Consider the following 12,761-nt stretch of genomic DNA (forward strand, 5'->3'; position numbering starts at 1 on the left):
TGTCCTCGGAAAATCTCGTACGTTTTTTTATAAACGGATCGATCGATGTATATATATCCAAAAACGCATCGATCGATCACTAAGATGGACCAAAGCGTAACAATGTGATCGATCGATTTGACTATCCCAGTTGAGTTCCTACCCCCTGCTACCGCACTAGTAGACAAGCCATCCTTCTTCACGCCAAAATATCAGACCAAAGGCAAGGCCGTGGTTGATGAAGAAGGAGAAGATGAGGCTGCACAAGCCATTCCAGATGATTCACAACCCCATCAGCTACTCCCATCAGACTCCAGCCAGTACAAGCTGCAAGAGCTTCCACCGAACGCCACTTCGCGCCAGCAACAACATTGGAGAGATCAGAGCATAAAGACAAATAACGACATGCTACACAAGATCTGGGCTGCCATTTCACGTATCAGGTCGTGTCGTTGCCAAAAGGATGATGTAGTTCATCGGGACAACTCTCCATCCAGCTCTAGTTCGGGTTCGAGTGGTACACACAGGGTAAGAAAGAGGTCCAAGAGACCCAAAGATGCAGGAACATCTGGAGCAGGAGACGAGGAGTAGGAGCTATCACCGGCCAGTATTGCCATTTGATTTCCGACCGCGCTATTTTATTTTCTTTTCTATTCTAACGTTTTATGGTCTTATTTTCTGTTAATTTTGAACTTAGTTTTTTTTTATTTTTTTTATTTTTTTTTCTTAATTATGAGTTCGTATTTCTTTTACATGGTTTCTTCGTTTTATTTGGTTGTGTTTTGAGTAGTTTTTAATTCGTATTCAGCTTTGCCTTGCTAGATAAACCAAATAACTAATATCCGAGGAAAGAGGTTATATCAAGTGTTCCTCAGAATTTCCTCGGTATTTCTTAAAAAAAAAAAAAAAAATCAATGGTAGTCTGTTTCCGAGTCATCATCACCAGATGAATCTGAATCTGGATCTTGGTGAAACTCTCCAATCACTGGTTCATCCTGTACGTGAACGACGGCTTCCTCTCCGAAGTCGGTTAAATCGACTACAAGGCCAACTCCAGCTAAATCTTCTGCTGCACTTAAGTTGTCGGATGTGCTTGGTTGTAGTGGGTCTTCCAGCTCAGAACTTCCCTGAACTCGGCCTTTCGGGTTGAGTCTTGTAACAGTAACCCATGGATCATCTCTGTTCCTTACCCGGGGGTACTTGATATAACAAACCTGTAACATTTAGAAAAATTATAAATTAATACACATGATGATGAATCATTCTGAATAATTAACATTTAATTACCTGATCGGCCTGAGAAGCAAGAATGAAAGGATCATAATATTGCAGCTTTCGCCTCGAATTTACTGATGTAACACCAAATGCATATGTTCTCACACCTCGATCTGGAGTGTTGTCGTGCCAATCACAATAGAAAACAGTACAGCGCAATCCAACCATGCCCAAATACTTGATTTCCAAAATCTCATGTATGTGTCTGTAGTATACATCATCTCCTGATGCAGAACAAACACCAGCATCATAAGTCGTACTCGAACGTCTCCTCTTCTGAGTTGTGAATGCATATCCTCGAATACAAAATCTCGGATATGACTTCACAACAAAGTTTGGTCCAACGACCATCTCACTTATCCAATCGTCAAATGTTTCACCTCTGGCCAAACCAGCAGACACCTATTAATAGCACATATATATATGTTATATCAATAAATGTGAATTAGTATAAATATGTGATAAAATATATTTTAATTTGTTTAAAGCACTCACATAAGTAAACATCCATCCAGTAAATTCTCTCTGCTTCATTTCTTCTAGTTCGTCCTTTGTGGCGTATCTATACTCGAACCGCTTTTCTGCCATGAAAATCTTGTATATGATGACAATAATGTAATTAATTAAGATTTAAATTTTAACTTGTTAAAATAAAAATTTGTAAGCTCATTTATTTACCTCTCATATTGAAGAACGTCTTCGCAGTTGGTGAGCAAATATGTTTGCAAATGACTGCGCTCCTGCTCAGTAAGTCGACAGTCCTTTGGTTTTCCGCTAAGTCGTCCAACGTCTGTGAAAATGTCTGGAACCGTAACATGATATGTTGCCCGTTCGCCTCTATCATCATGCCGAGCAGGTCTTCTGTTTTTGGTCTGAACTTCTGCTGGAAAGTAGTACTCGGCAAAGTTTGAAGTTTCTTCATTGATCATCTGTGCGACTATAGAACCTTCCACCCTACTTTAATATTTCACCATCTTCTTCAAATGGAACATATACCGCTCATACAGATACATCCATCTATACTGCACAGGACCACCAAGTTCCAATTCTCTTGCCAGGTGAATAACAAGATGCTCCATAACATCAAAAAATGAGGGAGGAAATATCTTCTCAAGGTTGCACTGAATCACGGCTATGTTAGTTTTCAAATTTTCAATACCTTCAAGAGTCACTGATCTCGTGCATAAATCGCGGAAGAAACCACTTATCCCTGCAATTGCTTCATGAACATTTCGTGCTAATAGTTCCTTGAAGGCGAACGGAAGGAGGCGCTGCATCATTACATGGCAATCGTGGCTTTTCAAGCCAGTAAACTTTCCTTCCTTTCTGTCGATAGAGTTACACAAATTTGATGCGTAACCGTCTGGAAATTTCACATCGTTTGAAATCCAATCAAAGAACGCATCTTTTCCCTCTGCATCAAGTCGGTATATGGGAAAAGGAGCCCTACCATTCTCATCAACATGAAGTTCTGAACGAGCACATATATCGACTAAATCCAGTCTTGACTTCAAATTATCCTTTGTTTTACCTTGAACATTAAGGATCGTGTTCATGAGATTGTCAAAAAAGTTCTTCTCAATATGCATGACATCTAAATTATGCCTTAGCAGATGATCCTCCCAGTATGGCAGATCCCAGAAAATACTTTTTTGTGCCAGTTATGTAGTTCTCCAACAGCATCTACCGGAAAACGCTCATGTCCACCGACGTCTGGCGTCCTTTCTGCACCAAAATCTCTTAGTTGTGTCTTTAAATCTTTCCCACAAATTTCCGGAGGTGGACTGTCAAACACCCTCTTGTTCTTCGTAAACAAATTCCTAATCCTACGATATGGATGATCAGGTGGTAGGAATCTTCTGTGACAGTCAAACCAACACGTTTTCCTTTCGTGTTTTAGTTGGAAAGCATCAGTGTTATCTTGACAATATGGACATGATAGCCTTCCATGTGTTGTCCATCCAGACAACATACCATATGCTGGAAAATCACTTATTGTCCACATTAGTACTGCCCGCATTTGAAAGTTTTCTTTACACGAAACATCGTATGTTTCAGCACCTTGAGCCCATAGTTGTTGCAACTCATATATTAGTGGCTGAAGAAACACATCAAGTGATCTCTTAGGATGCTCTGGTCCGGGAACGAGAATCGAGAGAAACAAAAACTCTCGTCGCAAGCACAAGTTTGGGGGTAGGTTGTATGGTGTAAGAATGACGGGCCATAGAGAATACTGTCTTCCACTCTTGCCAAACGGACTGAAACCATCAGTACATAATCTAAGGTAGACATTTCTTCTCTCATACGCAAAGTCGGGATACTTTGATTAGAAATGCTTCCACGCTTTTGCATCTGAAGGATGTCTGATCTCACCATCTGTTGAGTGCTCCGCATGCCATCTCATTGGTTGCGCTGTGCGTTCAAATAGATACAACCTCTGCAACCTTTCCGTCAAAAGTAAATACCACATCCTTTTATATGGCACTGGAACTCTTCCACTCGTATCTTTATAACGAGGCTTTCCACAAAATTTGCATGTAACCCGCTGTTCATCCGCCCTCCAATAAATCATGCAGTTGTCGCTGCATACATCTATTACCTGATACGATAAACCAAGACCAGCTACGAGTTTCTGAACCTCGTAGTATGAACCAGGAGCTACATTATCCTCGGGTAGAATACCTTTTACAAAATCAGCAATCGCATCCACATAGTCTTCAGCCAAATTATAATCTGTTTTAATGCCCATTAATCTTGTAGCAGATGATAAAGTTGAATGACCATCTCTGCAACCTTCGTACAATGGTTACTTTCCAGCATCCAACATATCATAAAATCTCCTAGCTTGTGCATTGGGTAAATCTTCCCCTCTAAAATGATCATTTACCATCTGCTCAGTACCTACACCATAATCTACATCCGTTCTAATTGGTTCTTCTAATCTAACCGCTGGCTGAGGTTCGCTAGTACTACCATGTTCATAATCAGTTTCCCCATGATGATACCAAATTTTGTAACTTCGTGTAAACCCACTCAAATATAGATGAGTCCAAACATCTCACTCTTTAATAACCTTTCTATTTTTACAATTAGAGCAAGGACATCTTAACATACCTGTTTTTGCTTCCGGTTCTCGGTGAACTAACCCCATGAATTCGGTTATACCTTGTTGGTATTCTTCCGTAAGCAATCTCGTGTTCGGATCCAAATGAGGTCGATCGATCCAAGAACGAAAATAATTTGAAGAAGATATATTTTTTATGAATCAAATTCGTGTGTAAATAGAGTAAGAGGGAGGATGAAGATATGGAGTGAATGAAGAGGAAGAGGAGTGCTTGTATTTATAGTTTAAATCCTGCCGGCAGACCGAGGAAATTCCGACGGAATTCTGACGGAAAAGGCTAGTTCGTCGGAATTTCCTCGGAATTTTGTAAAATCCCCCAACGGCTCTCCAACGGCTATAATATTTCCTCGGAATTCATCGGTTTTTTCCGAGGAACACATTTTTCCTCGGAATTTCCTCAGAATATTACGACGGATTGATATTTCCTCGGAATTCCGTCGGTATATTCCGAGGAAATTCCGAGGAAACCCAATTTTGTGTTTCCTCGGAATTTCCTCGGAAATTCCTCGTTATATTCCGATGATTTCATTTTCCGTCGGAATGTCCGTCAGAATACCGCTGTTTTCTTGTAGTGTGGGGTCAGGAAGATCTCATGGTGTTGTCTTCCTTGCAAGGCTCGCTTGATACTCCAATAATGGAGGCTTACTCTCATTGTGAGACCGCAAAGCAATTGTGGGAAACTCTTCACAAGATTTATGGCAACACTTCAAACTTGACCAGGATCTTTGAGGTGAAGAGAGCCATAAATAACTTGCAACAAGAGGAAATGGACTTCACCAAGCATCTTGGGAAGTATAGCCAGTTGTGGTCTGAGCTTGACATGCTCCGGCCAAGCACAAACGACCGCAACATCATTGAAGAAAGGCGTGAGCAAGACAAAGTATTTGGACTGTTTCTCACACTCAACCCGAGCTTCAATGATGTCCTTAAGCACATTTTGAGAGCTAAGGAGCTCCCAAGCTATGATGATGTGTGTGCTCAACTCCAAAAGGAACTCGGCTCAGATGGTTTGCTTGGTGGAAAAGGAGAGCTATCTATGGCCAACAAGGTGGAGAATGCTGCAGCCAACAAAGCCCACTTCAAGCCAAGAGGTGGTGGAGGAGATAAACAAGTAACTTGTGAACATTGTAAGAAGATTGGTCACTCCAAAACCAACTGCTGGATTCTCCATCCTCACCTCAGGCCAGCTTCATCCAACAAATACAATCAAGGCCGAACTCATGAAGCTAGAGCTCAAGAAGGTTCTCAGCCAAACTATCCTACTATGCGCATGGGAGAAGATGGGAGAGCCATGACAGCAACTACTCGTGTGGTTGGATCAGGGTCTTAAGCCACTTCTCAGTCATCCAATGAGGATACTTTCATCTGCAAGTCTGACCTTGAGGCTCTTATAAAGGCCCTCAATGCCAACTCTGGTAACCTTAGTAGTTATGCTTTAAACTCTATTATAAATGCATCTGAAACCACTAGACCCTTGATAATTGACTCAGGAGCTTCACATCATATGATTAGGGATGTAAATCTCATTAGCAATGTCAAACCGGCTCTAGGGAGTGTTCTAATTGAAAATGGAGATAGTACACCTATTACTGGAGTAGGAAACCTGAAACTGTTTGATAAAGACTCTGAAACGCTTTATATGCCTAGTTTCACATCAAATTTGTTATCTGTGAAAAGAGCTACTAATGATCTTAATTGTAATGTGATTTTTAGTCCTAATGAGGTGTGCTTTCAGGATATTGAGACCAGTAAGATGTTGGGAAAAGGTGTAAGCAATGGAGAGCTCTATGTGCTTAAAGACACCAAGCTTATATCGGATTTACCTTATGCTTTTAAATGTACTTCTGTTTTAGCAAGTGATGAGTTATGGCATGCTAGATTAGGCCACCCTCATTCTAGAGCACTTGGATTGATGTTACCTAATCTATCGTTTAAGAATGAAAATTGTGAGGCTTGTATTCTTGGTAAACATTGCAAATCTGTTTTTCCTAAATCTATCACTATCTATGAGAATTGCTTTGATTTAATTCACTCTGATGTCTGGACTGCTCCATGTGGATCTAAAGAAAACCATAAATACTTTGTCACATTCATAGATGAAAAATCAAAGTATACATGGCTCACATTGATTTCAAGTAAAGATAGGGTCTTAGAAGCCTTTATAAACTTTCAGAACTATATCACTAACCATTTCAACTCTAAGATTAAAATTTTTAGGTTTGACAATGGTGGAGAGTACACAAGCCTTGCCTTTAAAAATCATCTAGCCAAGCAAGGAATAATCCATCAAACAAGCTGTCCGTACACACCACAACAAAATGGTGTGGCTGAAAGAAAGAATCGCCATCTCATGGAAGTTGCAAGGAGTATGATGTTCCACACCAATGTTCCAAAGAGATTTTGGGGAGATGATGTGGTTTCTGCATGCTATCTTATCAACAGAATCCCAACCAGAGTACTCAATGATATCTCACCATTTCAGGTATTGAACAAAACGACACCTCCTATAGATCATTTGCATGTGTTTGGGTGTGTGTGTTATGTGTTGATACCAGGTCAACAAAGAAACAAGCTTGAACCTAAGAGTATCAAGGCTATGTTCATTGGATACTCACACACGCAGAAGGGATACAAGTGTTATCTACCAGATTCAAGAAGGGCGATGGTGTCAAGGGATGTAAAGTTTGTGGAATCAAAGGGGTATTATGATGAGAAGGACTGGGAAAACCTTAGAGATATCTCACATGGTCCATCAGATAGCGCTAACAACCTGAGAACCATTATGGAGAGCTTAGGAATCACTCAGCCTATGAGTAGTGAGGTCCTTAGAACCTCTCCATCCCCAATAGATGATGTTCACAATGAAGCAGCATCACCAAATTCTGAGCAAGCCCAGCTTGATCCTGAGGGGGGGCAGAGAAAATGACTCGGGGACATCCCATGATCAAGATGGACCAATCAAAAAGGATACATATCAGACTAGTGAGGAACAACATCAAGAAGATCAGGCTAGTGAGGAACAACCCCAAGAAGAGCATGGGGAGCCAGTGGTACAAGACCCAGTGGCAGAAGACCAACAAATACAGCCATTAAGAAGAAGCACAAAAGTGAGAACACCATCTCATTGGATCGACACGAGGGTGTACTTTAACAGCAATACGGTCGCACATCCCATACAAGCAACCTGCTCAATGGCAACCTTTCCTCCACAACACCAAGTTTTCTTAACCAATCTCGACCAAAACTTCATCCCAAAGACCTATGAAGAAGCAATGGAAGATGATGAATGGAGAGAATCAGTGGGAGATGAGATGGGTGCTATGGAAAGGAATGATACATGGTTTGAATCGGAGCTACCTAAAGGCAAGAAAGATGTGACCAGCATGCTACTCTTCACCATCAAATACCTTGCTAATGGAAAACAAGAAAGGAAGAAGACAAGGTTGGTTGCAAGAGGGTACACTCAGGTCTATAGAGAAGACTACTTAGACACCTTTGCACCAGTGGCCAAACTGCATACTATAAGGATCCTACTCTCTCTGGCCGTGAACTTGGAATGGGACTTATGGCAGATGGATGTCAAGAATGCTTTTCTACAAGGAGAGCTGGAGGATGAGGTGTACATGAAACCACCTCCTGGTATGGAAGACATGGTCAAGGCATGAAATGTTCTAAGGTTGAAGAAGGCAATCTATGGATTAAAACAGTCACCAAGAGCCTGGTATCACAAGTTGAGTACAACTCTCAATAGAAGAGGGTTTGTAAAGTCAGAACCTGATCACACTCTATTCACTCTCACAAGCAAGCAAGGAATTGTGGTGATATTGATCTATGTGGATGATATCATCATCACAAGAAGCAACAAGGAAGGTATCATCTCTACAAAAGCATTCCTTAAATCTAGCTTTGATATTAAAGATTTAGGTGAGCTAAAGTACTTTCTAGGGATATAAATATGCCGTTCTAAAGAGGGGCTTTTCTTATCTCAAAGAAAGTACACACTTGATCTTTTAAATGAGGCAGGAAAGCTTAGAGGAAGAGTAGCTAAGTCACCACTTGAAGAAGTGTACAAAGTCTTGCGTGAGGGGGAGTTTGAGGATACTCCATTTGGCGATTTCAAGCTCTATAGAAGGATGGTTGGGAAGCTAATCTATCTCACCATTACAAGACCAGACATCTGTTTTGCTGTGAATCAAGCCAGTCAACATATGCAAGCACCAAAGGTTCATCATTGGAATATGGTGGAAAGGATCATGAGATATCTAAGAGAGGCTCCTGGTCAAGGTGTTTGGATGAGTTGCAATAAGAGTACAGAGATAGTGGGATATTGTGATGCAGATTGGGCTGGTGATAGAGTAGACAGGAGGTCAACAACAGGCTATTGTACTTTCATCGGAGGCAACCTAGTCACATGGAAGAGCAAGAAGCAAAATGTGGTATCATGTTCAAGTGCAGAGGCAGAGTATAGGGCAATGAGGAGCTAGCTAGTGAACTCATTTGGATCAGGAACCTGCTAAGAGACTTGGGTATAGAAACAACAACACCAATCACAATGCATTGTGATAACCAGGCAGCTATCCACATAGCATCAAACTCAGTATTCCATGAAAGGACTAAACACATTGAAGTTGATTGTCACAAGGTGAGACAAGCTGTGGAGCAGAAGATCATTTTATCCTGCTATACTAGAAGTGAAGATTAGTTAGATGATATCTTCACTAAGGCAGCAAGCACTAAAGTCTGTGAGTTCATTCATCCAAAATTGGAACTCATAGACCTCTCATGCCACTGATATCTTCTTCATGAAGTGTTCTATTCTTTTTCCTTGACTTGGGTTTTCTCCCAAAGGGTTTTACCTAGTTGAAGTTTTAATGAGGAAATACTTCATGGCTTCCAAGCTTGACTTGTTCCATATGGTCAAGCTTGAGGGGGAGTGTTGACATGAAGCAGAAACAAGCTGTCAGACTTGAGAAGTTAGTTAAAGACTTATAAAGTTTTATAAGGCTTTATAAGGTATCTTATTGAAGAGAAGAAGAAGAGAAAAGAAACTCTTGAAGATATTTTTAAAACAATGAATATTGTATTATATTGTGTATGAGGCGAGTCAACTTGCCTTTAAATGCTTGTACTCAGATCCACAAGAAAAATATTTTTCTCATTCTCTTTCTTTCTCTCTTTCTCTCTCTCTCTCAAATTCAAACATTACTCTCTCTCTTGTTCATCATATTCTTCATTTTCTCTTATATTCTAGAACACGTCTGAAATCACCGTGCAGTGCTGGAGACAACATCGCTGATTCACGAGTTAACTGGGCCTGTCTCAACAGCTCCGTCTGTACACATAAATGGAAAAAAAGTTAGTATTTCCGTTAATCAATGTTAGCGTTACAGTTGGCTAATTTAAAATATCACCTCCACTATGGCAGGATGCTGCTTCCAAAACTTGGCTTGCTCTTGCTTCATGTTCTTCAGGTCCAAATTTAGCTCATTCCTAACAGACATAAAGAGCTTCTGCAGAGGTTCATCATCAGTTCTACGAACTGGAATCTCCATGTACTCAGCTGCCTTGGTAAAAACTTCCATAACTTTGCTGAACAACGAAGATTATAGAACATGTTAAAAAAACAGAGCCTATTTTCATGCACCTATAGCATCACTCTGAAAGTGTGTATGAGTGAATATACCTTGGGGCCAAAGAGTCATTAGATAATAATATGCAGAAAGAGTAGTTCCCGGTATACTTTGATGACCTCGAGAGATAAATAACAGCAATAACAAATTCACTAATAAAAATATGTATAAGGTTTTACAAGTTTGTAAACGAAAAGGTTCAAATACCAAGAAGAAAAAAAAGCTAAGGTTTTGCATCATCGCACTTCACACACTTTGGGATTAACATGGCGGCTTGTCTTGTAGGTTAACAAAGAATTTCATTCACAGACGACAATTTCAATATCTCTAATCACAATGGACGCATCACGCATGCATGCATCACTACCAATTACTGAAGAAGAAGAAGATCAGTTTCGTGTGAGAGCATCTACGCGAGCCGCGACCTCATCAAAATTTGGGACGTTGTTGGAGGGATTAGCCTGCCACGATGCTGTTCGACGACTCATCCTCCTTAACCCCTCTCCGCTAGCTTTCTCCATCGACTCTGACCTCATGTTCTTACTACTACCACTGCTCACCGAATCTTCACCAAGCGCTTCTGGGGGAGGCGGGTTCGCCAATCTTCTTCTCACTGATCTCGGCTTTGGTCTCCCCGCAATAGGAGAGTCTGTTTTTGAGATACCAACAATTAAATTATTACTATCAATTATGTTATATAGTGTTTTTCTTGCAAAATAGGTAACTATTCTCTTATCCCCTATTATATATATTGTTTTACTCACCAGTGTCGTCGGGCAAGAGATCAGACTTGGTCATTTTCTCTGGAAGGCTTTCCTGCTTCTCGATTTTGGGTTTATTGTTGTAAGACGCAGGCATGATGAATCTGTAGTAGAAAGGTTTGTTTTCTGGATCATCCTCCTCCTCCTCATCAGGGCCAGAGACACAACTCTCGCTTGTACCCATGGAGTCGTCTTCGCTTCTTCTACTCATGGACTTGCTATCCAAAGAGTCTTTTCTGCCATGAAACGAAAGGCTTCTTCTGTTTTCCCTCGTCTTTCCAGGAGTATTTTGCTTTGTTTTTGTTTTTTGAGGCTCTTCATCAGGAGGTGGTGTGTAGAGCCTCTGTTCTAAAGACTTGGCGTCCCATTTGATGGAGTACTCTATGGCAATCTCCTGGAGCAGCTTTACCTTCATTTCCTTAGAGGGGGGCTCCGCTTTGAATCTCTCCACAAACTGCAAAGCAGATTACGATAAAAGTCACTAAGCCACAAACTAGTGTTTTGGCAGCGTAGAGAATGTATAGTTAATATACCTCAGGGTTCACAAACTGTTCAAGTGAGTTAGTCCCGTATCTGTCAGCAAACAAAGACCTGAGATCGCGAAGCTCAGGCACTTCAGAGACTCTAGCGGCCGCATATACAAGGGATGAGATGGCCTCGCAACACTCCTCAGGGCATTTACTGTAACACCAATACATTTTTTTTTTTTTAACATGGATGATGAATCCCAATTCCAAAAGAAAGTAAAGGCAAGAGAAGGTGCTTTGATTAACTTTACCTGGATTTTTGTAAGAGCGATACGTTGGATGCAACACAGACGCAGAATTGCTCCAACAACTCATAACAGGACAACCTCCTTTTCTCCTCAATAAGCCCTTCTGCCTGTCATACACATTTGTCATCAAATTCATATCTATCTCTCCGCTCATTTGACAAACAATTGATTATGCACGCCACAACAACAACAACAAAAAAAAAGATGATTTCTCCTGGGTTGCTTGAGAAACAATTCACTGTGTTATTATAACCAGCTGGTGACAGCATTAAAATTAAATTTGTTTCTTTTTTTTTTTTCCATTGCATCCACCTGTGTATACCAGAATAGAAGGAATTTATGAAAACATAGTTGACCCCTTTTTTTCTTTTAAATTGTTCAATTTTTAAGATACGTAGTTTTTTTCTTCGGTGCTGGCACGTTCGGAGAACCAATCAGATTCTTACGCAACCCATTAAACGATACAGGGGATACATGATTACTTGTTGGTTAATCAGGAAAACAATAGATAAACTAATCAAAAAGAAAGTTACCCTGCCGTATGCATTGTAATCGAGGCTGTTGTTGAGAAGATCGACAATGTCCTTCTTCAAATATTTGCAAACAGAGTTTTTCTTTCTCTTCACCGTCTCCACTCTTGTTTTCGTTATCTTGACCAAGTACTTGCTGAGGTATTTAAATTGATTGATGAAAAGGATCAACACGTACGAAAAGATGAAAAAGGGAACACAAGAAAAGAAAAGACTTACCATTTCGTATAGAATTTGGGTTTAAACAGACCATCAAACATTTTGCCTTCTGAAATTAACAGGGATAGATGGAATTCTCCTTGTTTTTTCCTTTTTGTTTCTCGTTTTGTATTTTTTGCTCTCTCTCTTTCGTGCAAGAGAAAGAGAGAGATAGAGAGAAGAAATGTTGTCCTTTTGGGAAAGGAAGGAAGGCTTTTATATATAGAAAAACAGGAGAGAGAGGCAGAGATAAGAATGAAAAAGAAACGACTTTTCTCTTGGCTGGGTCTAACATGAGATCTCAAGAAACGGAACTTGTTTCTCGCAAGAAAAACCAAGAAGCTGAGAGAGAGAGAGAGAGAGAGAGAGAGAGAGAGAGGAATATGATGCTGTTAAATGGGCAAAATTGCGCGCGCTTTCAGGAGAGCGGTAATTACTAAAACAGGCCTAGTGGAGTTTCTAAGAGTAGGCAGCTGACCAGGTTAGTTT

The 12,761-nt window shown here is 40.5% G+C and overlaps 2 protein-coding genes across 2 annotated transcripts; one reads left to right on the forward strand and one right to left on the reverse strand.

Moving 5' to 3' along the window:
• Positions 1-7,569: 7,569 nt before the first annotated feature.
• On the forward strand, positions 7,570-8,862 carry LOC125582330 (uncharacterized mitochondrial protein AtMg00810-like). Its single transcript, XM_048748966.1, has 4 exons — positions 7,570-7,820; positions 8,130-8,302; positions 8,402-8,557; positions 8,717-8,862. Exons 1-4 carry the CDS (start codon positions 7,570-7,572, stop codon positions 8,860-8,862), a joined length of 726 nt encoding a protein of 241 aa, XP_048604923.1.
• Positions 8,863-10,079: 1,217 nt separating this feature from the next.
• On the reverse strand, positions 10,080-12,544 carry LOC106388185. Its single transcript, XM_013828200.3, has 6 exons — positions 12,294-12,544; positions 12,078-12,210; positions 11,548-11,651; positions 11,303-11,450; positions 10,773-11,223; positions 10,080-10,657 (listed from the first exon to the last, which is right to left on the reverse strand). The coding sequence occupies exons 1-6, from the start codon at positions 12,332-12,334 to the stop codon at positions 10,398-10,400; spliced, it is 1,137 nt and encodes a 378-aa protein (XP_013683654.2). The 5' UTR covers positions 12,335-12,544; the 3' UTR covers positions 10,080-10,397.
• Positions 12,545-12,761: the final 217 nt, after the last annotated feature.

Source organism: Brassica napus, chromosome C2 (genome assembly GCF_020379485.1).
Source record: "Brassica napus cultivar Da-Ae chromosome C2, Da-Ae, whole genome shotgun sequence".
In the NCBI taxonomy this organism is placed as follows: Eukaryota; Viridiplantae; Streptophyta; class Magnoliopsida; order Brassicales; family Brassicaceae; genus Brassica; species Brassica napus.